Source organism: Neoarius graeffei, chromosome 15 (genome assembly GCF_027579695.1).
Source record: "Neoarius graeffei isolate fNeoGra1 chromosome 15, fNeoGra1.pri, whole genome shotgun sequence".
In the NCBI taxonomy this organism is placed as follows: Eukaryota; Metazoa; Chordata; class Actinopteri; order Siluriformes; family Ariidae; genus Neoarius; species Neoarius graeffei.
In genome coordinates this window covers 33,124,603-33,151,908 of record NC_083583.1, presented here as the reverse complement: position 1 = coordinate 33,151,908, position 27,306 = coordinate 33,124,603, and the positions used below count along the sequence as shown (strand labels likewise).

The following is a 27,306-nucleotide window of genomic DNA, read 5'->3' as shown; positions in this document are numbered from 1 at the left end:
TCTTCCCGAGGAGCTGGCCGAGGTGTCTGGGGAAATGGAAGTTTGGGCTTCCATGCTCAGACTGCTGCCTCCACGACCCGGCCCCGGATAAGTGGAAGAAGACAAGACGAGACAAAAAAGGAAAAGGGCCCGACGCAAAAGTTTGGGCACCCTGCATGGTTAGTACCTAGTAACACCCCCTTTGGCAAGTATCACAGCTTGTAAACACTTTTTGTAGCCAGCTAATAATCTTTCAGTTCTTACCTGGGGGATTTTCACACATTCGTCCTTGCAAAAGGCTTCCAGTTCTACAAGTTTCCTGGGCTGTCTTGCATGCACTGCTCTTTTGAGATCTATCCACAGATTTTCAATGATGTTTAGGTCAGGGGACTGTGAGGACCATGGCAAAACCTTCAGCTTGTGCCTCTTGAGGTATTCCATTGTAGATTTTGAGGTGTGTTTTGGATCATCGTCTTATTGTAGGACCCATCCTCTTTTTAACTTCAACTGCTTTACAGATGGTGTGATGTTTGCTTCCAGAATTTGCTGGTATTTATTCGAATCCATGCTTCCCTCAACCAATGAAATGTGCCCTGTGCCACTGGCTGCAACACAACCCCAAAGCATGATCTATCCACACCCATGCTTCAGAGTTGGAGAGGTGTTCTTTTCCTAGATTTTGGCACCCTTTTTTCTCCAAACATACCTTTGCACATTGTGGCCAGAAAGTTATATTTTGATTTCATCAGTCCACAGGACTTGTTTCCAAAATGCATCAGGCTTATTTAGATGTTCATTTGCAAACTTCAGATGTTGAATTTTGTGGCTAGGATGCAGGAAAGGTTTTCTTCTGATGACTCTCCTATGAAGGTCATATTTGTTCAGGTGTCGCTGCACCACCACTCCAGGGTCTGCTAAATCTTTCTGAAGGTCTTTTGCAGTAAAACAGGGGTTTTTATTTGCCTTTCTAGCAATCCAACGAGCAGTTCTTTCAGAAAGTTTTCTTCATCTTCCAGACCTCACCTTGATCTCCACTGTTTCTGTTAACTGCCATTTCTTAATAACATTACAATCTGAGGAAACAGCTACCTGAAAACACTTTGCTATGTTCTTGTATCCTTCTCCTGCTTTGTGAGCATCAATTATTTTATTATTCAGACTGCAAGGGAGTTGCTTAGAGGAGCCCATGGCTGTTGATTTTAGGGACAAGTTTGAGGAGTCAGAGAATTTATACAGCTTTGAAATCTGCATCATCTGACCTTTCCAACCGAAGACTTTGAACAAGCCACAGCTCAATAAGCTAATTAAGGTCTGGAACCTTGGTAAAAGTTACCTGAGAGCTCAAATGTATTGGGGTGCCCAAACTTTCGCATGGTGTTCCTTTTCTTTTTTCACTCTCCAAGTGTACAAAAAAATTATACACAAATCTTGCAGAAAACGCTGAAAAGAAATGTGTCATCTTTACCTTTACGCCTTTTGGTGATCAGTTCATCTTCTGTTCACTTAACTATTCATAGTAACAGACATTTTCAGCAAGGGTGCCCAAATTTTTGCATGCCACTGTATGTGTTCTAAGTGGGGTTAAGGTCAGAGCTCTGCGCAGGCCACTCGAGTTCTTCCGCTACATTCCTGGACTTCTTTTTTGCACAGGATTATTGTCATACTAGGACATGTTTAGGCTCGACCTCTTAGTTCCAGTGAAGGGAAACTGTAGTGCTACAGCATGGAAATACATTCTAGATAACTGTGCAATTCCTACTTTGTGGTAACAGTTTGGAGAATGTCCACAAACCGTTTGCCATATAGTGTATATTTAATAGTTTTTCCACGAAATCAAGTCGTACATGAGTTGATAGCCGAGGAGGCGCATAGCGCCGAGTCGGCTATAAGCCATGCATGATGAAATTGAATGGAATAATTGTTTTATTATATCCACATTCACTGGATTTTGAGAAACAGAGCATTTTTTTTTGCAAATTCGATAAATAAAAACTTTATACAAAACGTCCAACAAAATCATTTCCACTTAAAATGTAAACAAACCGGCGAAATGACAGTAGCAATTTGTGAAAAATGCTATAATATAATAATTCTTGAAAAATACAGTCTTACCATCAAATACTTTTATTCCATATTTTGTTGCTTTTTTGCACTTTCTGGGGTTTTGTTTTGAGTAGAGTTTTTATTCCGTCCTTGGTTGGTTCAGCAACACACGCTGCCATTTTGTTTTTCTCAACTCATGGTATATGAGCTGATATCCTAGTAGTAGAGTAGCCAATCAGAACGCGTGATTGCTCACATCCAGTGAATGTGGATAGAATAATCATAATTAATCATATAGACTTTAAAAAGAAACAACTCGAATGTGGTCACAATTAAATATGATAATAACCATCAGAAGGAACGGTTTTCTCTCACAATTTACATGTGTACAGAATAGTCATTTCATAGTGTAAACAAACATGTTAATGGATTTAATGCTACAATACTGACACTTACAAATATTGGATTACAGATCCCTCACAGAGATATGTCTGTGAAGGTTCTCAGCCTTCCAGGTCATCGTAAACCGTAGGTGCTAAAGAAGGCAACTGAACTTGCTTGAAATTCTTGAAGACGTTTCACCTCTCATCCGAGAGGCTTCTTCAGTTCTGTCTGACTAGTGGGGAGTTCCAGGTATTTATCCTCTAGTGGACCAAAAGCAAACCTAAGGGGAGTTGTTGAGGTCACATGGATCACTGACACTCTCAGTCATCCTGTAGGTGTTAGGGTCACTGGAGGCCAGGTGTGAACAGTGTTAGCAGCCAAGAGAGTCGGTAGGGTGATCTGTGGGTTGTTGGCTCTCTCTGCCATCATGTGAGTCATTGAAGTCAGCTGAGTCTTGATGGGAATGTATATATAAGATATTTGGTCATCTTCCACAAACACAATGTCCCTGTACACTTCAGACCCAGTAACACTCTGAGGAAGAAATTGGTCCACCCTAAGGACAGGATACCCAGACACAAACAGGACAACATAGTGTACACAATTCAATGCAGTGAGGAATGCACAGACCTGTACATTGGGGAAAACAAAACAACTGCTTCACAGGCGCATGGCTCAACACAGGAGAGCCAGTTCCTCAGGCCAGGACTCTGCAATCCATCTTCATCTCAATAACAAAGGACACTTGTTTCAGGACTGCACTGTACGCATTTTAGCCAGAGAAGACCGGTGGTTTGAAAGAGGAGTAGAAGAAGCCATCTTTGTTAACCTGGAACGGCCATCACTGAACAGAGGAGGTGGTCTGAGACGCCACTTATCAGCCACCTACAATGCAGTCCTTGGTACACTTCCCAGAAAACTGAATATGCATTCACATCAACACTCAACTGACTTCAATGACTTACATGATGACAAAGAGAGCCAACGACCCACAGAACACCCTACCAACTCTCTTGGCTGTTAACACCGTTCACACCTGGCCTCCAGTGACCCTAACACCTACAGGATGACTGAGAGGGTCAGTGACCCATGTGATCTCAAGGACTCCCCTTAGGTTTGCTTTTGGTCCACTTGAGGACAAATACCTGGAACTCCCCACTAGTCAGACAGAACTGAAGAAGCCTTTCGGATGAGAGGTGAAACGTCTTCAAGAATTTCAAGCAAGTTCAGTTGCCTTCTTTAGCACCTAAGGATCCCTTACAGAGATTTACGTTAGACAACAGACACTAGATCTAGGCTAGAAGAGCCAGAACAGCTCACCTTCAGCAGTCTGAGCCAAGCTCCAGGGCAAATCATAAACGGCTTCCAATTGGGCATTTATACAAGTTAGTTCCTGTCCACTAATTTGAGTGGACAAGCTGCGTTCCAAATGTAATGATAGTTAGTATTTCCACTGTTTGTAACCCTCCAATTGTTTGTGTTCTCTAGATAAAATTCCAGGTCTAGTAATTACCTGTTACACTGAAACCTTTACTATGCTTATTATGGGCTGTCAGTCTCACTGTGCATTACCATGGCAACATGCAACACTATCCAGGTGTGGCTCCTTTCAAAACTATTTTCATTGATGGAGCAAGCAAAATATATGGCCATATTGTGTCTGAAATGTAAGTTTCTCCATATTAATTTCTTGTTTCTAGAACTGTTGTGTAAAAGTAATATCACACAAGTAAAGGTGTTGTTGACTGAATATCAACATGGCTATGATTTGGTTGTAGGCATGAGAGCCACAGGTAATCATTACTGTGCTGATATTCAGAACAGCAACATGATTGGCAATATGATATTGGTTTTACGCATTGCTTTTATATTGCTTAAATATATAGTGCAATACACAGAACAGCATAGAAGCCATTATATTGTATAGGTGTGATCTGGGATTCGGCCTACCCTTGATCACTGTTAATGCAGAGACAGCCATTAAGATGGTTGGTTAGGGAAAAAACACCTCTGTGCAGTAAGCAGAGGTTCCTGAAAATGTAAGTATCCATCCATCCATCCATCATGTGTAGCCGCTTATCCTGTCCTACAGGGTCACAGGCAAGCTGGAGCCTATCCCAGCTGACTATGGGCGAAAGGCGGGGTACACCCTGGACAAGTCGCCAGGTCATCACAAGGCTGACACAGAGACAAACAACCATTCACACTCACATTCACACCTACGGTCAATTTAGAGCCACCAATTAGCCTAACCTGCATGCCTTTGGACTGTGGGGGAAACCAGAGCACCCGGAGGAAACCCACGCAGACATGGGGAGAACATGCAAACTCCACACAGAAAGGCCCTGGTCGGCCACTGGGCTTGAACCCAGGACCTTCTTGCTGTGAGGCGACAGTACTAACCACTACACCACTGTGCCGCCCATATACACACACACTGGACATGAGCAATCGCGCGTTCTGATTGGCTACTCTATTACGAGTCTATCAGCTCATGTACCATGTTTAGAGAAAAACAAAATGGCAGAGCATTTTGCTGAACCAACCAAGGACAAAATAAATACTCGAAAACAAAACCCCAAAAAATACAAAAAAAAAAGCAACAAAATATGGAATGAAAGTATTTGATGGTAAGAACGTAACTATTTTTTCTTTCAAGAATTATTATTATTATAGCATTTTCACAAATTGCTACTGTCATTTCGACGGTTTGTTATGCAGAAATTATTTTGTCGGATGTTTTGTATAAAGTTTTTGTTTATTGAATTTGTTAAAAATATAAATAAAAATGCTCCGTTTCTCAAACGGAGAAACTAAAATATAAATAAAAATATAAATAAAAATGCTCCGTTTCTGTGGGCGCACACTGAGGTATTGTGCTAACCAGCTCAGTGGAGTTTTCTCTACACTCTTTCAGATGTGTGTCAATCATTGTCAGCTTCCTTCCATTTGGAAAAGTTCAACAATAATTCCAATCCCCAAAACAAAAAATCCTGAGCAACTAACGGAGTTTAGGCCTGTTGCTCTCACATCACTTATTATGAAAATCTTTGAGAAAATCATGAAAGATGAGATTGTCTCTTTAGTGTGTGATAAATTAGACCCCTTACAGTTTGCATATCAAGCTGGAAAGGGGGTAGAGGATGCTAAACTCCTCATTCTTGACAAAATCTACAAGCACTTGGAGAAGCCAAAATCACATGCAAGACTTTTATTTGCTGATTTTTCTTAAGCTTTTAACAAGATGCAACCGCATATTTTAATTCAACGACTCTCCTCTTATTTTAATTTACCTGATCAGTTCTTATTGTTGCTTTTAAACTTTTTAACTGATAGGAAGCAGCAGGTTTTAGTTAACGGAGCTTTGTCAGATGTCATGGTTTCAAACACAGGCTCCCCTCAGGGTTGCGTTTTATCTCCCCTTCTTTTTATCCTGTATACAGACAGTTGCAGGTCTCGTAAAGAGGGCAGCTACTTGGTAAAATTTTCAGACGATACAGCACTTCTGACTCTCCTCCAAGGGTCAGAGTCAGACCATGGTAGCGCCCTGTTTGATTTTGTTAACTGGTGTCATGAAAATTTCCTTGACCTTAATGTGAAAAAAACAAAAGAGCTTGTCATTGATTTTAGAAAAAACGGTGTAAAACCTAAGGCAAGTTCAATTCATGGGAACAAGGTTGAAATTGTTGAAACTTACAAGTACCTAGGTACTGTGTTTGATTCCCAGTTGAAGTTTGATAAAAATACTGAATGTATTGTCAAACGAGGCCAGCAAAGAAGGCATTTATTAAGAAAGTTGAACTCATTTAAGGTCTGTAACAGAATTTTGTGTATGTTTTATCAGTCTTTTATTGAGAGCATTTTAATTTTCTCCTTCATCTGCTGGTTTGGCGGTTTGCCTTTAAAAGACAAAAACAGCCTTTGCAGCATTGTAAAGGTTTGTTCTAAAATAATTGGTGTCCAGCAGAGGGATTTGAGTATTTTGTGGGAGAGGCAGGTGGTCCATAAAGCTAAAGGAATAACTTCCCAACATAGCCACATCCTGTCCTCTGAGTTCACGGTGATGCCTTCAGGCTGCCGTTTTATAGCACGTATTAGGATGACAAATAGATATGCTAAATCTTTCATCCCATCTGCCATTAGGCTCTTAAACCCGGATAGCGGTAGTCATATTTTGTAACTTTTGTATTCATGTATGTGCAATGCATTTCTGTATGCCCACTTATTTATCATAATTTTATTTATTTATTTATTTTCCTGTTACTTAACTGTGCCACTCCATCCAATTATGTACTGGCCTGTTGTTTCGGACATATTGTACTCCTGTCTGCTGCTTGTTGTCATGGTTGTTGTTGTTGTTTTTTTACGTTCAGGAACTGCTTGAACCGAATTGCCCCTTTGGGGACTAATAAAGTTGTCTGAATCTGAAAATCCAGTGAATCTGGATAGAATAAAACAGTTATTCCACTCAATCTTGTCATACATGGCTTATAGCCAGCTCGGTGCTACACACCTCGTCTGCCATTAGCTCAAGTACGACTTGATTTTGTGGAATAATTGTTAAATATTTTATATATATTCAGGATGAACAGATATTTAATGTATTCTTAACAGATACAAAGAAAGATAGGAATGAATTTTACATTTAGGACTTTTTATATTGCTATACTGTTAAACTTCCGTGGGGCTTCAGTGCTGAGAGACTTGTTTCTGGTTTTTATTTTGTCCAGCGCATTTCACTGAAAAGCTGACCCTGTGTTAACATGCATATGACAAATAAAACTGAACTGAACTGAAAACTGAACTGAATGCGAGATTCACTATTGAGTTATTTAAAAGCTTGTCAGAAAGGTTCAGTGTGGTTGGTTGAGACTAGAGATGTGTACTAGGACTGGGATAAAATGGTATGAACAGGAGGTTTTTACTTTCAGGTGGGTACGAACAAGCTGTCGGATATGAAGCTTGCAGGACAAACAAGGACCATGTTCATTAACATACCTCGTGGTTTTCATGTCCCAAAAGATCAGTCAGAACCTTCAGCACATGTTTGGCTTTTTCTGTGCATTTTCTTTTTCCTGGAAAATAATCCATGTCTTTTACTACTCTTTATTGTCTTCGATAACAAATATAAATATAAATGGTCTTTATTTACATATAGACGAGAGACAAATTAAAGGATAAGCCAGCAATTCTGTTATGCTGTGGGGGTATTTATTTATTTGTATAGGTGCGGTTCAATTTCACTGGCTCTTCCGGCTGATCACCTTTATCCAATCACGAAACAGTTCGATTCTGATGGGTGTGGTCTTTTCCAGGATGAATCCACCCCATCCACATGGCATGAGTGCTCACTGAATAGTTTTATAAGGAAGAAAATGAATAATTCATATGGAATGACCTTCACTCTCACAGCATTTTAACTAAACTGAACACCTGAGGGATGCATGCTTCACCACCATCACCACCTGAGGGAAGATGTTAAGGAACAACAGCTTTCCATCACTCTGGTACAGCTCCACATACAGTATATGTGAAATGAATGCCAAGGAACACTGAACCTGTTCTGGAGGCATGTGTTGGTTCAGTACCTCACTCACACACACTATTTTGCTTTTTCCTTTGATTTGTCATTCGTCTGTATGGCAGTGACCGTAACAGGAGTGTTCCAAGCTGTGATAAACACATTAGCATGATGTAATGCAAGGGTGAGCACTTACCCTCAGTGCGCAGACACAGAGTCATCAGCAGAGTTACAGCATACTCCACTGAGTAATCTGATAAAGAGTCCGAGTCCTGTAGCTCATCAACCAGCCATGCTATTAGGCCCAGTCTGATCAGAGCTGACTGATGGACCCGTCTGCTCAAATACACACACAGCAAGAGATAACTGAGATAGCAAGTAAGTATGTTTTATATATATATATATATATATATATATATATATATATATATATATATATATATATATATATGTGTGTGTGTGTGTGCGTGAGAGAGAGAGAGAGAGAGAGAGAGAGAGAAATACTGAGTGTAGAGATGGTGTGATGAGAGGATGTCACTGTATTCCTCTTATACCACAGAGATTTACCAATAAGTAAAATTTTTATTTATTAAAGAACGTCTTACTTTAAAAAAAATCTATTTATAGCTGCATTAACTGTTCACAAAACAAGTTATCAGTTGTTATAGCAGCTATAAACAGTTGTCAAATGTCAATGACAAAAATGCAACATGATAGAAAATTCTGAAAATGTAAAATATGTCATACAGCTAGACTGTGATTAGAAGGTTGATTCATTTTCTGTAACAGGAGCTCTGATACTAGTGCAGCTACAGTTTTATATTAATGCACATGCTCTCCTGCCTGCCTACCCGCCTGCCTGCCTGCCCGCCCGCCCGCCCGCCTTACCTACCCTACCCTACCCTACCCACCGCCAAAACCTGTGCTTGGTAGATGAGAGCAACTGGACTTGCTTGAAGATTCTTGAAAACGTTTCGCCTCTCATCCGAAAGGCTTCCTCAGTTCTGTCTGACTAATAGGGAGTATCCAGTATTTATCCTCTCATGGATCATCATAGAATCCGAATCAGAATGCTGATGGCTGCATTGTAGGTGGCTGATAAAAGATGTCATAGACACCCACCTCTGTTCAGTGATGGTTGTTCCAGGTTGACAAAAATGAACGATCCTCTCTGGCTAAGATGTCTGCCAGTTTTCTGGAAGTCCTCTCATACTCATACTGATGGAAGCCATCAGCATTCTGATTCGGATTCTATGATGATCCATGAGAGGATAAATACTTGATACTCCCTATTAGTCAGACAGAACTGAGGAAGCCTTTCGGATGAGAGGCGAAACGTTTTCAAGAATCTTCAAGCAAGTCCAGTTGCTCTCTTCAACCAATCACAGATTACTATGTACCTGGATGACTAAGATTCTTCACAGATATATATTGCCAAAAGCATTCGCTCACCTGCCTTGACTCACATATGAGCTTAAGTGACATCCCATTCCTAATCCATAGGGTTCAATATGACTTCAGTCCACCCTTTGCAGCTAGAACAGCTTCAACTCTTCTGGGAAGGCTGTCCACAAGGTTTAGGAGTGTGTTTATGGGAATTTTTGACCATTCTTCCAGAAGCGCATTTGTGAGGTCACACACTGATGTTGGACGAGAAGGCCTGGCTCTCAGTCTCTGCTCTAATTCATCCCAAAGGTGTTCTATCGGGTTGAGGTCAGGACTCTGTGCAGGCCAGTCAAGTTTATCTACACCAGACTCTGTCATCCATGTCTTTATGGACCTTGCTTTGTGCACTGGTGCACAGTCATGTTGGAAGAGGAAGGGGCCAGCTCCAAACTGTAAAAACAGTTTGCATGCCTAGGTGCTTGATTTTATACACCTGTGGCCATGGAAGTGATTGGAACACCTGATTCCGATAATTTGGATGGGTGAGCAAATACTTTTGGCAATATAATCTATCTATCTATCTATCTATCTATCTATCTATCTATCTATCTATCTATCTATCTATCTTACTCGAGGAAGGGTGTCTGTCTCTCTGTCTATCTATGCAAATCGACATGGCTGGTGCACATACTCCATACTTTGTACATGGATTGGTGACACCCCAGAGGGGCTCAAGACAACATTTTCGATTTTCCAAAACATGGGATTAGTACTAATCCAACACATTATTCATTACCCGTAGGTTACATGCTCGCACTAACACACTGCGTGCAACTTCAGCGGGGAATCCTCTCCCCAACACGCCTGAGAGTTTTGATTGTACAGGACCTCGCAATCAGCGTTCCTCACTGGAGACTTCTGCTAGGGCCGAGTCTACGCCACTGAGGAGACGCGGGGAGCGATTTACGTCATTTTGACAGAACACAGTGAAAACATATTCATCATTTGACATATATGACCAAACCCTAGGACCAGCACAGCCCCTGTGAAGAGCACCATTCGGAGGAAATCAGGTTCACGGGCAATAACTCCTAGACTTTTCTATAGTGACAGCTTGTTCACAGGGACTTGTGCGACAGACGCTCCACATAAGCTGATCAAAAAATCATTAATATGATGAAGCTTTCTGCAAGGAGATGCTTATTTAACATTGATGGGAGGAGTCTTGAGAGTCTCATTTTCCATCATGCTGCATTATAGTGTCTTATTGACCCTAAGAAAAAGTGAAGTGTGTTTATGGCTGCTGTAATGTAAGTGAGAACAAGAACTAACTTTTTTTTTTTTAGATATAAACAAGTAGAGAGACACTATGGGGCATGTTCTGCTCTGTTCACAGACTGGATTTTGTCACACGTGGACATCCTACTGGATGAGTAAATGTGAATGTAGGTGGAATCGGGGCAAGTGAGCGTGCAGGTATTGTGTTACCTGAGACTGAGTTTTTGCAGCGTCCCCAACACTTTCTCTCTGGTCACAGAGTCCTTCTCCTCCAACTGCAAACATTCAACTAACAGCTTCAGCAGAAAGGAACACTGAGACAGATACACACGACCTGTTGGGGGGGGAAAAAAAAAGTCATTCAAGATGCTTTATCCAGACAGCAAAAAGCATGTTGATGAGAAGATTCCACATTAACTACAGTGGAGGAAATAATTATTTGACCCCTTGCTGATTTTGTAAGTTTGTCCACTGACAAAGAAATGAACATTCTATAATTTTAATGGTAGGTTTATTTTAACTGTGAGAGACAAAACATCAAAAAGAAAATCCAGAAAATAACTTCATATAAAAGATATAAACTGATTTGCATTTCTTTGAGTGAAATAAGTATTTGAACCCTCTAGCAAACAAGACTTAGTATTTGGTGGCAAAACCCTTGTTGGCAAGCACAGTGGTCAGACGTTTCTTGCAGTTGATGACCAGGTTTGTGCACATGTCAGGAGGAATTTTGGTCCACTCCTCTTTGCAGATCATCTCTAGATCATTAAGGTTTTGAGGCTGTCGCTTCGCAACTCTGAGCTTCAGCTCCCTCCATAGGTTTTCTATGGGATTAAGGTCCGGAGACTGGCTAGGCCACTCCATGACCTTAATGTGCTTCTTCTTGAGCCACTCCTCTGTTGCCTTGGCTGTATGTTTTGGGTCATTGTCGTGCTGGAAGACCCATCCACGACCCATTTTCAGTGTCCTGGCAGAGGGAAGGAGGTTGTCACTCAGGATTTTACGGTACATGGCCGCGTCCATTCTTCCGTTGATACGGTGAAGTAGTCCTGTGCCCTTAGCAGAGAAACACCCCCAAAGCATAATGTTTCCACCTCCATGCTTGACAGTGGGGATGGTGTTCTTCGGGTCATAGTCAGCATTTTTCTTCCTCCAAACACGGTGAGTTGAGTTAATGTCAAAGAGCTCGATTTTGGTCTCATCTGACCACAGCACCTTCTCCCGATCACTCTCAGAATCATTCAGGCGTTCATTGGCAAACTTTAGATGGGCCTGCACATGTGCCTTCTTGAGCAGGGGGACCTTGCGGGCACTGCAGGATTTTAATCCATTACGGTGTAATGCAAGGGTGGGCAATTATTTTTTCCATGGGGCCACATGAGAAACAGAAAATTTTGTGGAGGGCGGAACCAAAAGGCTGAACTAAATTCTCATCTCATCTCATCTCATTATCTCTAGCCGCTTTATCCTTCTACAGGGTCGCAGGCGAGCTGGAGCCTATCCCAGCTGACTATGGGCGAAAGGCGGGGTACACCCTGGACAAGTCGCCAGGTCATCACAGGGCTGACACATAGACACAGACAACCATTCACACTCACATTCACACCTACGGTCAATTTAGAGTCACCAGTTAACCTAACCTGCATGTCTTTGGACTGTGGGGGAAACCGGAGCACCCGGAGGAAACCCACGCGGACACGGGGAGAACATGCAAACTCCGCACAGAAAGGCCCTTCGCCGGCCCCGGGGCTCGAACCCAGGACCTTCTTGCTGTGAGGCGACAGCGCTAACCACTACACCACCGTGCCGCCTGAACTAAATTCTGCATAATATTAATTGTATTTCTTCATATAAAGCAATAAATAACATTGTTTTTACAAGCTGCTAAGACTGGTAAGAGTATGGAAAAAACGAGGTTGCCTTACAAAAAATGTCATTTATTTAATCAAATTTCCCAAAACAATGGTTAACAAAATATGAACGTTTGTACCATTTTTTTTCAGTCATATTCACCCCAAAACACAATAAAGGCATCACGATATTGTCTTTCTACTCCAAATATCAAGCAAGATACATCATATTATAATAATGATGCCCACATTTCTAGTCTAATCACCTCATTTGGTGTTTTTCAGTTTTTTATTTGTTCAGTGAGAGAAATCTAGTCTCTGTTGGTCTTTAACGAGTGCATAAAAGTCAGGTTGAATGTCTGAGGTGGAGAGGCGAAGCACAGCTGACAGATGATCATCAGTCGATTCGGTGAAGGTATCAGATCTACAGATCGGCTCGGGCTCCGGCGCCTGCTGGTGACATCACACTATGTGATTGGCTGGACCGTTTGAAGGATGACGTACAAGTTTGTGGTTGGTCTGGACAAATTACGGAAGTAGTTATCGCGGGATTAGGTTTCGTGGGATTTCATGTCATGTTCATGTCGCACACATTGCGTTTTTATTGAACACAACTTCAAAATAAAAGCAATGCACATTCAGTCCATGCATGAGGTAAAATTAGAAAATACGTTTATTTTGTAATTTCTAATTAACCTTACGTGGGCCGGTCAGAATGAACCAAAGGGCCGGATGCGGCCCGCGGGCCATAAAATGCCCAGGTCTGGCGTAATGTGTTACCAATGGTTTTCTTGGTGACTGTGGTCCCAGCTGCCTTAAGATCATTAACAAGCTCCTCCCGTGTAGTTCTAGGCTGATCTCTCACCTTTCTCATGATCATTGATACCCCACGAGGTGAGATCTTGCATGGGGCCCCAGACCGAGGTCGATTGATGGTCATTTTGTATTTCTTCCATTTTCGAACTATTGCACCAACAGTTGTCTCCTTCTCACGCAGCTTCTTGCTTATGGTTTTGTAGTCCAGTCCAGCCTTGTGCAGCTCTACAATCTTGTCCCTGACATCCTCAGACAGCTCTTTGGTCTTGCCCATGTTGGAGAGGTTGGAGTCCGACTGATTCATTGATTGATTCTGTGGACAGGTGTCTTTTATACAGGTGTCAATTTAAGGCAGCTGTCTTTAATGCAGGTAACGAGTTGATTAGGAGTGTCTAACTGGTCTGTGGGAGCCAGAACTCTTAATGGTTGGTAGGGGATCAAATACTTATTTCACTCAACGAAATGCAAATCAATTTATATATTTTATAAAATGTGATTTTTTGGATTTTCTTTTTGATATTCTATCTCTCACTGTTAAAATAAACCTACCCTTAAAATTATAGACTGTTCATATCTTTGCCAGTGGGCAAACTTACAAAATCAGCAAGGGATCAAATAATTATTTCCTCCACTGTATATACTATCTCTGTATGACTTCAAATCAACATTAACAAATGAAATAACTGAAACATAACAGCTAAATCATTAACCTAAGTAATTAGCTAGCTACACTGCCCTGCCAAGAAAAAAAAAAAAAGTCATGCACTCTAATATTTGACCGTGAGTTGGTCTAGTGGTTAGCGTGTCTGCCTTTCAACCAGGAGATTGCGAGTTCTACTCGTGGTCGGGTCGTACCAAAGACCATCATAAAAATGGTACCTACTGTCATCTAGCAAAGCACGCTGCAATACAGATGCGAGTGGGGAAGTCAAACTCTCGTGATTACCAGAGGACCAGCCCCCCCACTGTAACTCTAGCTGTATAAGCGAGAGGCCGAGGGCTATGGAAACGGAGATCGACGCCACACCCATGTGCCTCAAAGAGCTGGTTAGTACTGGGGCAGGAGATTGCCTGGGAAGACCAGATCCTGGTGTGGAAGGAACTTGACTCTAATATTTGCTTGGACCGCCTTTAGCTTTGATTACAGCAGGCATTCGCTGTGGGATTGTTTCAATAAACAACATTTATTTCTGTCCAGGGTTGTATAAACTTTTCACTGAGGTATTGTGTTGAGGATGGGAGAGTCGAACCACTGCGTAAAGTCTTCTCCAGCACATCCTAAAGATCCTCAATGGGGTTAAGGTCGGGACTTATGGTGGCCAATTCATGTGTGAAAATGATTCCTCATGCTCCCTGAACCACTCTTTCGCAGTCTGAGCGCTAATTTTATGCCCATGGCTTCAGGGAAGGAAAAACCCAATGATGTGATAACCTGCTCATTCTGTACATTCAGGTCGTCAGCTGACTTCATTTTCATCACGTTGCTGAACCTCAACCTGACTAGCTGAAGCAACCCCAGATCATAACACTCCCTCCAGAGATTTGTACAGTGGCCACTAGGCATGATGGGTGCATCACTTCATGTGCTTCCCATCTCACCCTGACACACCCATCACTCAGGAATAGGGTCAATCTGGACTCATTAAACCACATGACCTTTTTCCATTGTTCCAGAGACCAATCTTTATGCTCCCTAGCAAACTGAAGGCTTTTCTCCTGATTAGTCTCGCTAACAAGTCATTTTCTTATGGCCAAACAGCTGTCTAGTCCCAGTCCTGTGACATCTCATCACTTTGTGAGTGTAGAAATGCTCTTAATTTCACTGTTAAACATAGCCGTGAGTTCCACTGTTGATTTTTTTTTTTTTTACGATTCAACTTCACCAAGCATTTACGTGATCTCTGATCATGGTCAGTCAGGATCTTTTTCCAACCATATTTTTTCAATGAAGTTGATGGTTCACCACTATCCTTCCAGGTTTTCATAATGCATTGGACAGTTCTTAACCAAATTCTAGTAAATAACAGTGTGACACAGTAGTGTCAGAAAGTGTTTTTTCATTTTACCAATGAGCTCACTATATAATCCTCGATATAGTAATGCCCTATATAGTGAGTAGGGAGTAGTGAACGAGTGAGTGATTTTGAACACAGGGCTAGAGGTCACATGTTTTTAGTATGTATCTCTGTGCTAATCTCATGCCAACATCATTTTAACCTTATATATGTTTAATTATTACTTTATGGTCCAGAATGCAGTACAGTCATAATTAAACAAATCAACTGACTGATATTTCTCCTCATCACTCGTACTCACCCTCAGACAGGGAGGCGAAGGTGTTAAGGAGGCGAGCTGTGTACTGCCTCACTGCCTCATTCTTCGACTTGATGAGGTAAATCACGGATTTCTAAAAAGCAGAGCGAAAATGATCTCCAGTGACCCTGATAAACTCCGACCTCATGGTAATTCCATGAAATATAATTTACACTAACAGTCTGTTCATAATTACATTAATTTTGCACTCTGTGTTATAGTAAAATACTGTGAAACAGCATGTTCCCAAGTGTTTTATTCCCATTATATCACAGCACTTTGCCAACGAATACAATTTTAGCTTTTTGTAATGCATTTTATATTGTGGGACAGCCATGAAACATACTAGTTCCTGACACATTGTCAAGGCAGTTATGAAACAATGTCACTCCCTCACCAGCCTCTCTTTTTCTCGTTTGAAGTTAAAAAGACAATAATAGGTAAATATGTTACCGAGAAACTACAAAGCGTTTTCTGAATATGTCAGAAAACATAAACAGCTTTACCTCTTACTGTTGCAAAGTGCCGACACAGGAGACTCCTTCCATAAATGTGAAAGAAAAGTCTCCTGACAGAACTTAATTTTTAAACATTTGTTTATGTTGAGCATCCACCATACCAGACCCTGTGAATGAGTGGTTGCTACAGAAATTATAACATATTAGAACAAGCACATTAATATAAATCTATGATTTTAATGGCAGCCAGCACCTTCAGACCAAACAGAAATACATAATACACGTGTAAATACATAAATACATCTGCTCTGACCAACAGGCAGACAGAGGGATAATTGTGTGTGCAGAAATATTAAAATGCATATCCTGGACCAAATTCGTTTTTTTTTTAATATGAAAGTATGTCCCTTTACACACTCATCCAGAAGGGTAATTTTGCACAAGGCCATCTGTCTACAGCAGAAAAGAATAAAATAACAAAACGCATCTGGAAAAATCCCAAGGGAGTCTGGAGCCAGATTCGTGACGTCACTTGCGGAAGCGCCAGCAGGCTGCGCGAGCTTCCACGGTTTCAGTGCACAGCCTGTGTAGACCAAGTTTAGCAGCTAGTGATTTTGCATTGAAATATGGAATTGTCATCGGAGCGCAATGTGAGAAACGATGAGTACTAATCCCATCAAGAATGTAATGCTGCTACACCCTCCTACGATACATCTGTTAACCATTTTAATAATTACGCGATAACGTTGAAGAAATTTGCAGAAAACCACCAGGTCATTTTCTCATAAACAAACCAGCGCTGACGTAGGATTCAGAAGGAGGCGTCCCGCACGCGACGTCACGAAAATCAATGTTTGCCGGGAAATCCAAATGCCAAGTTTTTTCAGAGGCGGACCAATTCACCTCAAATGGCTTGATTTCAACTGAATTTTTATGGTATTGCGCAAGGTACAAAAATTGCACAAAATGCAAAATGTGACAGATATTTGACCAAAGTTTAATATAAAATAGGAGAATTACATTGATCTTGCTCCTGAATTTGCCTGTGATATGCACTTTAAGTTGATTCATGGATTATAAATGTAAATTGAAATGTTCTCAGTGGAAAGAGGTGTTTGTTCTGATACCTGTTTAGTGGTGCAGCAGTTTAACAGGTCGTTACTGATGAAGATCTGTAGAACCATGTCTCTCTGCTCACCCTGTACTGAGTGTGTCAACCTCTGAAACCAAAAGCACACCATCACCTACACATTACAACACAAAGCTCACAGATGTCTCACTCAAGGCTCACTACCTCGTTTCTTTCTGTACACACAAATGTGCAACAAAAAATAATATTAAAATAGCCTATTGCTTAACAGTGTTACACTATCTACAATTCAGCAGATCCATAACAGAACGACTGCCCATGTCGAGACCTACACGTACGCTAAAAAATTAAAGAAATGAAGTTTTCTTATTGATGTAGCTCTACAGGTTATAGGACCACACAAGTGCCAGAATCTGAGACGTGTGTGCGCGTGTGTGTGTGTGTGTGTGTGTGTGTACCCAGCGCAGGGCCTGCAGCAGCAGAGCTTTCAGTCGGTCTGATCCGCTGATCAGATCCCTCTTCAGCTTGTCATAGTCCAGTGAGGGCGGCAGTTGGACGTCTTTACTCCTCCTGATGATAAACAGAGAGACCGAGGAATCACACAACTACAGTACGGTTCTAACAGACAGATACCCAAACTGCACTGAAAAGAATTGCAAAAATAAAATAATCTATAAATATAAAATAAAATTGCAATAATTCATTAACAACACTAGAGCATACTGTAAAGCATAAAAAATCTTAGCTAGTAAAAATGATTTGAACATGGGTTAATGCATCCAGTGTTTCCCCTACCATTATATTGGGGGCGTCCCCCCCCCAACGGGACCCCGCACCCTCCCTGAAAGCCCCCCGAAAGAGCCCCTCCCCCGCATGCGCACACACACACACACACACACACACACACACACACACACACACACACAGTCCAGGTGGAAAAAACAAAACAACAACAACAAAAAAAAAAAACAGGCGCGCAGGCACTAGGACCATGCAGAAACATCTTCTACTCAAGCTGCACTCAAAAACAATTCAAACAATTCGATTCAGAGAATAGTTAGCAATGTCAGAACACCCCAAGTGGCAAAAGATGGAAGACATCCAACATTTAAAAAAAAAAGAAAAAAAAGGCGTGTGAGTGATGTTTTCAGATACACTCTATATTAAGTTAGCTAATGTTATGTTACAAATATTCATAGTGAGATCATGTTGGAATATGATATCACTTTGTAAACATCTTCAAGTTAGCTAGCCATAGAAAATGACTCATGTTTTACGTTATTTCAAACGAGCACAGTTAGTCTACTACTGTACTTCACTCAATGCATAAATCAGAGTAGTGACAGGCAGTGCAGAGGTGAGTGAAAACAAATTACAGAAAGAAGAAATAAGCTCTCCGAATTTCTAATTAGAGTTACAAATCAATTACAACTATAAATGGCTCTTATGCCTTTTTAATCTCTAAATCATTACAGTGTAACACTTTCATTCATGAAAGTATTTTTATTTGGAAATAATTTCCTGTGTCTGTAAGTTAGCAGGGACGGCTGCCCCAGGAGGGGAGAAGCAGGGAGCAGGGACGGCTGCCCCAGGAGGCGAGAGGCAGGGCGCAGGGATGGCTGCCCCAGGAGGCGAGAGGCAGGGCGCAGGGACGGCTGCCCCAGGAGGCGAGAGGCAGGGCGCAGGGACGGCTGCCCCAGGAGGCGAGAGGCAGGGCGCAGGGACGGCTGCCCCAGGAGGCGAGAGGCAGGGCGCAGGGACGGCTGCCCCAGGAGGCGAGAGGCAGGGCGCAGGGACGGCTGCCCCAGGAGGCGAGAGGCAGGGCGCAGGGACGGCTGCCCCAGGAGGCGAGAGGCAGGGCGCAGGGACGGCTGCCCCAGGAGGCGAGAGGCAGGGCGCAGGGACGGCTGCCCCAGGAGGCGAGAAGCAGGGCGCAGGGACGGCTGCCCCAGGAGGCGAGAGGTATGGCGCAGGGACAGCATGTAGAAAGTGGAGAGGTGAGCAAATTAAAAATTACAGAATCAAACAATAAGGTATGAGAGGCTGTGATACAGATTGGTGACAAATTAAAACCAAAATGAAGTGTCTCAGTAGTGAGGCCACCATGAGTCTACAGAATATCTTCAGCGCTCCTTGCCAAGTCTATGGAAGTGGATTGGAGGGATGAACTTTCCTCCAAGATATTCTCTCATTTATATATAACCTTTAATCAGGTAATTTTATTGAGATCAAGATTTCTTTTGCAAGAGAGATCTGCTCTCCTGCTGAAACTGCATCCCCTCAGCGCAGGACTCACCACAGGATCAATGGCTTTGATCCAACATGGATTAAAAAAAAAAAAAAGAGTTATGCTGTAAAAATTATTCTAAAATAAATGTGAAGACTTAAAAAATGACTCCTTTAAAGGTCATAGGCAAGGGTCGGAGGTGGAATGTAGAATATCAACTTTATTTTCTAGAAGAATGACCCAAAAAGCGAATTAAATCTTCCTGGTGTCTCATTTGCACCCTAAAATTGAATAAAACGGTTAAAATATACTGGTTTGCACAAGTTCCGAAGGTTTGTTTACATCTCACTTATGCGCACTTTCACCGCCAGGGGACCGTCGCCATAACGTCATTCAAGGCAAACAGACTGGGAGCAGTTCTGTGTTTACTTGCAAACCGAGCACACATGTACGGACTTTGGTCGTAAGAGGTTGTGTAAAATGTCTGAAAGCGATAGCGATGTTGAAGTAGGAAGTCTCCAAATTGAATATCGAGAGGTGAAACCATATATGTATGAACCCAGGCTTTCGTCTAAACGGGGGAACAGGGGCGCTGCGCCCTCTTACTCTCGGCGTGCGCCCCCTTACCGACTCCGTGAAAACATCCCAGCAACACTACGTGACAATGTGTCTGATCATCAAATACGTTATAATTGCTCCAAAAATATTCCAATCATAGTAGATACACCGCCAGACGGTGCAAAAACAATCCGAATTGGCGTTTTCCAGACTGAGGCGGCATGTTGTTTAGTTGTTTACTTGTCGCGGCTGCTCTCGCGAGATTTGACATGGGTTACATACAAGGTCAGCTGACTTGTCGAGCGAGATTTCTCGAGACTGAATGACCTTTCACCCACCGGCGCGGGAGCTTTTGACAGAAGTAGTTCGCGAGTTGTTTTTGTTGACACTTGGGCATTTAAAGATGTCGTCCCGCGGCACGAAGCAGAAGAAAGCCAAAACTGTCCGGGGCAGAAGAAGATTACTTCTTTCTTTTTCAATGTTGACAGACAATTTGTTACAATTTCCCTCTCAGATAGCCTCAGAATGTCCCATTGGAGCATTTTTCAAAGGCTTTGCACGGCGGGGGGGGGGACAACCGGCACCATCTCCCCCCCCGCTTCGCTCCCTCGCCATGGTGAGCGCCCTCATACTAAATTTTTCTAGAAAAAACCCTGTGAACCTATGGCCGTTGTGAAGCAATCGGTGAATGTGGCTCACTGGTTTGACCGTGCGGCCTCGGAATCGGACAGCGACTCGGCCAACTCTGATCGCGGTGACCCCGGACCTCAACAAGACTCGCGCCAAAACGATTTATCCTGGTAATTATGATAAATTCTTACTTTTGTTGTAATACTAAATAAGAGCCCTTTTGAAGAATAATTAAACCGCCCTCCCTAGTGGATATAGGTAACGATCACCTGACAGTGCGCCGGTAGGCCACATTAGCCTGCCATCCGCGGCATTATACTATTTATAGCCTACTCTAAGCGAGGAATTATCCCTTTGTCTCATTTCCACAATGATTGTACAGGATCCCTCAGGATTCTTGACTTGTCAATTGCAAGCAAAGGTAAAAATGTTTACTTCCAATCTTCTCCTTTTTGCTTGAGCGTTGCTGCTCCGTTTCTTCTTTGACTGCTTGATTTTGTGTTCAAATTTTGTCGGTACAGCGTCAGGTTTGAGCCTTCTCTGTCTGACACTGACACCTAAACTATCCAACAGATGTGGATTCTTCAAAAATTAATCGTCGTCAAAGTGATCGGAGCACAGAGCGGCGTATTTACCCGGCTGCCAACCCTCTCGCTTCATGTGCACAATCCACTCTCTCCGCCTCTTCTCCTCTCTTGGAAAAAGGTAAAAACTTCTTCCTGAACCGGTCCCGTTGTTACAGTTCACTGCACAACAATAAGGCATGGTTTTTCTTTGGAAATTCCCGAGCCGAATGGCAATGCAAATAAACTGAAGTGGACTCAACTCAAGCGATTTGTTTGCCTTGAATGACGTCACGCACCGAGTGGTCACGAAAATCACCGAGCAGAAATTCGCCGCGATCCACGCTAACTTATTTTAATTATTACTTATTAACAATACTTCTTGGGACCAGAAGAAAATTACACAGGGTTTTTTAACATATAAAAGTTTCAAATGTGCATACCGGTAAATTGAAAACCTTTGCCTATGACCTTTAACTGTTTGTTCACATCCAAATGCTCTGTAACAGGAGCCGCGGGGAGGGGTCCTTCAGGTGACCATCCTCATCCAGTAACAGCCCCCCCCAGCAAACTTGAGAATATCATCAATTCAATTTCAGATTATTTAGCCTGTTTTTAAATGCTTTTACTCATCTCATGCTTTACATGTTCTTATTCTACTGGCAGATCATTTTGCTTCTTTCTAGAAATACAGTGAGAAAAAAAATAATCAAAAAGAACAGAAACGATCGACAAAATTTCAAGCTTGAAATTCACAAAATATGTCTAGATATAGATTTAATAATTGTAGACTTGGTTTACTGTCATTTTATAATAGGAAATACAGGGCAGAAGTGATTGTATTTAAGTTATTTTTACTTGCTAAGATTTGTTTGGGGTTTTTTGCATACTGCAGGTTTGTACTTACTGTGCTGCAATGGACGCTCGTAACATGGATGAGGCCTAAGACATACATACATACAGACAGACATACAGACAGAGCGAAGGTTGTAATTACTGTTATATTAATATGTAACATTAGCATACATGTAGCTGCAGCAGGTCAGTGCAGTGTGTGTTTATACGGTTAGGGTTGCATGCAGAATAGTGGCTTTAACAAACACGTCCATGCAGTGAGTCCAAACACTGACCTCGGGTTAATCAGCGTACCGCGATTTTCCTTTTTCATTTCTCTCCTTTCTTTTCCTGTCCTATTCTGTCCAATATTTAATTTCATTTCGTTTCCTCATCGACCTTCTCTTCTTCTCTTTCCTTTGTTTAACTCTCCTTTCTTTAAATCTTTTTTTCCAACTTTACTTTTGATTTAATTTCTTTCCTTTTAAATTTCCTTGCAATATCTTTTCTTTCATTGCTTTTCCTTTCCTTTCAATTATTATCTCCTTTCCTTTATTTTTCTTTTCTTTCTTTTGATTTAAATTCTTTTCCTTCCTATAACACTTTCCTTTTCTTTCCTCTTCACTCCCTCTCCTCTTCTCTTTGCCACAGGGAGTTAGACTGAAATTCAAGCCCATACAGAGGTAGGTATGGAGGGAAAGGACGGGGTCATTAGTTGTTTGGTTGGGCTTGGAAGGACATTAATGTTACATTTCACTGAGAAATTTAAAATATGCCACTCTTTACATCTTTATGTAAATATCAGATGTGAGCAAGAGCTTTTCAGTTTATCTAACCCAAATGCAGTGCAATTCTTTTGAGTGTTTGTCCTCTGTGTGTGCATAAGGTGTACCCTGAATCATAAAAGAAGGACTTAACAGCCTGGAAAACATGACGCCTGACCACACGATAAAATGAAATGAGTACAAAGGTGTGCCTCAGTGACACATCAGTCACAAACTCGCTTCATATCTTCACTTCTGTCCACAGATAATAAAAATGTTACTGGCACTGACTTTACCGGTAAACCTAATGCAAACTTTTTGTAGGTGAAGAATTGTATTTATTTAGCTATTTAACCCCTATAGAGAAAAAAATCAAGGACCGTGACGTCTCCTGGTATGACGCAGCCGGGGCCCCACCCTGGAGCCAGGCCCGGGGTTGGGGCTCGTATGCGAGCGCTTGGTGGCCGGGCCTTTGCCCATGGGGCCTGGCCGGGCTCAGCCCGAAGAGGTGACGTGGGCCCGACCTCCTGTGGGTTCACCACCCACAGAGGTAGCAGTAGGGGATTGGTGCAGTGTGGATTGGGTGGCAGTCGAAGGCAGGGGCCTCGACGACCTGATCCCCGGACACAGCGGCTGGCTGTTGGGACATGGAATGTCACTTCGCTGGGGGGGAAAGAGCCTGAGCTTGTGCGGGAGGTTGAGAGGTACCGGCTAGAGATAGTCGGGCTCACCTCCACGCACAGCTTGGGCTCTGGAACCCAGCTCCTCGAGAGGGGCTGGACTTTCCACTTCTCTGGAGTCGCCCGTGGTGAGCGGCGGCGGGCTGGTGTGGGCTTGCTTATAGCTCCCCAGCTCAGCCGCCATGTGTTGGAGTTTACCCCAGTGAACGAGAGGGTCGCCTCTCTGCGCCTCCGGATTGGGGAGAGGGCTCTTGCTGTTGTTTGTGCCTACGGGCCAAATAGCAGTATAGAGTATCCGGCCTTCTTGGAGTCCCTGGGAGAGGTACTGAGGGGTGGTCAGACTGGGGACTCCATTGTGCTACTGGGGGACTTCAATGCTCACGTGGGCGACGACACTGACACCTGGAGGGGCGTGGTTGGGAGGAACGGCCTCCCCGATCTGAACCCGAGTGGTGTTTTGTTATTGGACTTCTGTGCTAGTCACGGTTTGTCCATAACGAACACCATGTTCAAGCATAGGGGTGTCCATAAGTGCACATGGCACCAGGACACCTTAGGTCGGAGGTCGATGATCGACTTTGTAGTTGTTTCATCTGATCTCCGGCCCTATGTCTTGGACACTTGGGTGAAGAGAGGGACTGAGCTGTCAACTGATCACCACCTGGTGATGAGTTGGATCCACTGGCGGAGGAGGAAGCTGGACAGACCTGGCAGGCCCAAACGTATGGTGAGGGTCTGCTGGGAACGTCTCGCTGAGCACTCTGTTGGGGAGGTCTTTAACTCCTACCTCTGGGAGAGCTTTTCCCAGCTTCCGAGGGAGGCGGGGGACATTGAGTCTGAGTGGACCATGTTCTCTACCTCCATTGTGGACGCAGCTGTTCGGAGTTGTGGCCGCAAGGTCTCCGGTGCCTGTCGTGGCGGCAATCCCCAAACCCGGTGGTGGACACCGGAAGTAAGGGTCAAGCTGAAGAAGGAGTCCTATCGGGCCATGTTGACCTCCGGGACTCCTGAGGCAGCCGACGGGTATCGGCAGGCCAGGCGTGCTGCAGCTCGGGCAGTTGCGGAGGCAAAAACTCGGAACTGGGAGGAGTTCGGGGAGGCCATGGAGAAGGACTGTCGGTCGGCCTCGAAGAAATTCTGGCAAACCGTCCGGCGCCTCAGGAGGGGGAAGCAGTACTCTGCCAACACTGTTTACAGTGCGGGTGGGGAGCTGTTGACCTCGACTGGGGACATTGTCGGGCGGTGGAAGGAATACTTTGAGGATCTCCTCAATCCCACCATCATGTCTTCCACTGAGGAGACTGAGGCTGATGACTCAGAGGTGGACTCGTCCATTACCCAAGCTGAAGTCACTGAGGTGGTTTGCAAGCTCCTCGGTGGCAAGGCACCGGGGGTGGATGAGATCCGCCCTGAGTATCTCAAGTCTCTGGATGTTGTGGGGCTGTCTTGGTTGACACGCCTCTGCAACATCGCGTGGCGGTCGGGGACAGTGCCTCTGGAGTGGCAGACTGGGGTGGTGGTCCCTCTTTTTAAGAAAGGGGACCGGAGAGTGTGCTCCAATTATAGGGGAATCACACTTCTCAGCCTCCCAGGGAAGGTTTACTCCAGGGTACTGGAGAGGAGAATTCGACCAATAGTCGAACCTCGGATCCAGGAGGAACAATGCGGTTTTCGTCCTGGTCGCGGAACACTGGACCAGCTCTATACCCTTCATAGGGTGCTCGAGGGTTCATGGGAGTTTGCCCAACCAGTCCACATGTGCTTTGTGGATCTGGAGAAGGCATTCGACCGTGTCCCCCGTGGTATTCTGTGGGGGGTGCTTCGGGAGTATGGGGTTCGGGGCTCTTTGCTAAGGGCTGTCCGGTCCCTGTACGAACAGAGCAGGAGTCTGGTTCGCATTGCCGGCAGTAAGTCAGACCTGTTCCCAGTGCATGTTGGACTCCGGCAGGGCTGCCCTTTGTCACCGGTTCTGTTCATAATTTTTATGGACAGACTTTCTAGGCGCAGCCAGGGGCTGGAAGGAATCCTGTTTGGGAACCACAGGATTTCATCTCTGCTTTTTGCGGATGATGTTGTCCTGTAGGCTTCTTCAAACCAGGACCTTCAGCATGCACTGGGGCAGTTTGCAGTCGAGTGTGAAGCGGCTGGGATTAGAATCAGCACCTCCAAGTCCGAGGCCATGGTTCTCGACCGGAAAAGGGTGGCTTGCCCTCTCCAGGTTGGTGGAGAAGTCCTGCCTCAAGTGGAGGAGTTTAAATATCTCGGGATCTTGTTCACGAGTGAGGGAAGGATGGAGCGTGAGATCGACAGGCGGATCGGTGCAGCCTCCGCAGTGATGCGGTCGCTTTACCGGTCCGTCATGGTGAAGAAGGAGCTGAGCCAAAAGGCGAAGCTCTCAATTTACCGGTCGATCTACGTTCCGACTCTCACCTATGGTCATGAGCTTTGGGTAATGACCGAAAGAACAAGATCGCGGATACAAGCGGCCGAAATGAGTTTCCTTCACAGGGTGGCTGGGCGCTCCCTTAGAGATAGGGTGAGAAGCACAGTCACTCAGGAGGAGCTCGGAGTAGAGCCGCTGCTCCTCCACATCGAGAGGAATCAGCTGAGGTGGCTCGGGCATCTTTTTCGGATGACTCCTGGATGCCTCCCTGGGGAGGTGTTCCAGGCATGTCCCCCCGGGAAGAGGCCCCGGGGAAGACCCAGGACACGCTGGCGGGACTATGTCTCTCGGCTGGCCTGGGAACGCCTTGGTGTTCTTCCCAAGGAACTGGCCGAGGTGTCTGGGGAAAGGGAAGTTTGGGCTTCCATGCTTAGACTGCTGCCTCCGCGACCCGGTCCCGGATAAGCGGAAGAAGACGAGACGAGACGACGAGAGATTTAACTTTAGTAAACTATTTCTGAGATTGTAATTTTAATTCATACCTTAAATATAACACTGGTCAGGCCTTTCAATTACATGAAACCTGCGACGGATAACGTCATAGGCGCCCAAATTAAGGTAAAGCGCCCAAAATGTGCTACCAAAAGTTAAAAAAATAAAAACGAATGTTGAGTAAATAAACTTGGCTGCATAAAACCCAATGTCTTGACTTTCTTATTTAAAAACACAGAAATTAGTGAGAATTAGCATGTCTCATCTCATCTCATTATCTCTAGCCGCTTTATCCTTCTACAGGGTCGCAGGCAAGCTGGAGCCTATCCCAGCTGACTATGGGTGAAAGGCGGGGTACACCCTGGACAAGTCGCCAGGTCATCACAGGGCTGACACATAGACACAGACAACCATTCACACTCACATTCACACCTACGGTCAATTTAGAGTCACCAGTTAACCTAACCTGCATGTCTTTGGACTGTGGGGGAAACCGGAGCACCCGGAGGAAACCCACGCGGACACGGGGAGAACATGCAAACTCCACACAGAAAGGCCCTCGCCGGCCCCGGGGCTCGAACCCAGGACCTTCTTGCTGTGAGGCGACAGCGCTAACCACTACACCACCGTGCCGCCAGAATTAGCATGTATTTCTTGTAATTGACGCGAAATCTGCACCATTCCCATGTTGTTCCGGCTTTGTCGAACTAGCCGTAAGCCTCACGCAGAGCACGAATTCTCCATCAACGGTGATCGGCACGCCATGATTTCATGGAGGAGTGAGACTTGCCAGAGCGAGATTTCCACATTAGGTAAATCAGGTAAAAGACTGAATAAAAGAGAGCTATTCAGGACACAACTGTGTGTATTTAAGATACAGCTTGCTTACCGTTGTGTAAGTGTGGGTGGAATCAGTGACTTGGTGCTTGGTCCTCTTGTTGATGATGGTCTTAGACACTGGCCTTTCATTTAAACTGAGATCTTTTACCCGACTACATGCTGTGAATTGCGCTGCCAATTCTTGTGATGTGACTGAAAAACCTTTTGTGTCGCAGGT

General features: G+C 43.9%; 1 protein-coding gene across 8 annotated transcripts in view; it reads right to left on the bottom strand.

The window, feature by feature from the left end:
- LOC132899354 (lisH domain-containing protein ARMC9) overlaps positions 1 to 27,306 on the bottom strand; it is a 122,400-nt gene that overhangs the window by 40,305 nt on the left and 54,789 nt on the right. For all 8 annotated transcript variants that reach the window (XM_060941151.1, XM_060941149.1, XM_060941150.1 and 5 more), the window contains 7 exons: positions 22,004 to 22,038; positions 17,577 to 17,688; positions 17,156 to 17,248; positions 15,574 to 15,664; positions 10,802 to 10,925; positions 8,124 to 8,263; positions 7,405 to 7,481 (listed from right to left, as the gene is read on the bottom strand). In XM_060941151.1, the coding sequence (XP_060797134.1) occupies positions 7,405 to 7,481; positions 8,124 to 8,263; positions 10,802 to 10,925; positions 15,574 to 15,664; positions 17,156 to 17,248; positions 17,577 to 17,688; positions 22,004 to 22,038 (672 nt within the window). The remainder of the gene's footprint in view (positions 1 to 7,404; positions 7,482 to 8,123; positions 8,264 to 10,801; positions 10,926 to 15,573; positions 15,665 to 17,155; positions 17,249 to 17,576; positions 17,689 to 22,003; positions 22,039 to 27,306) is intronic.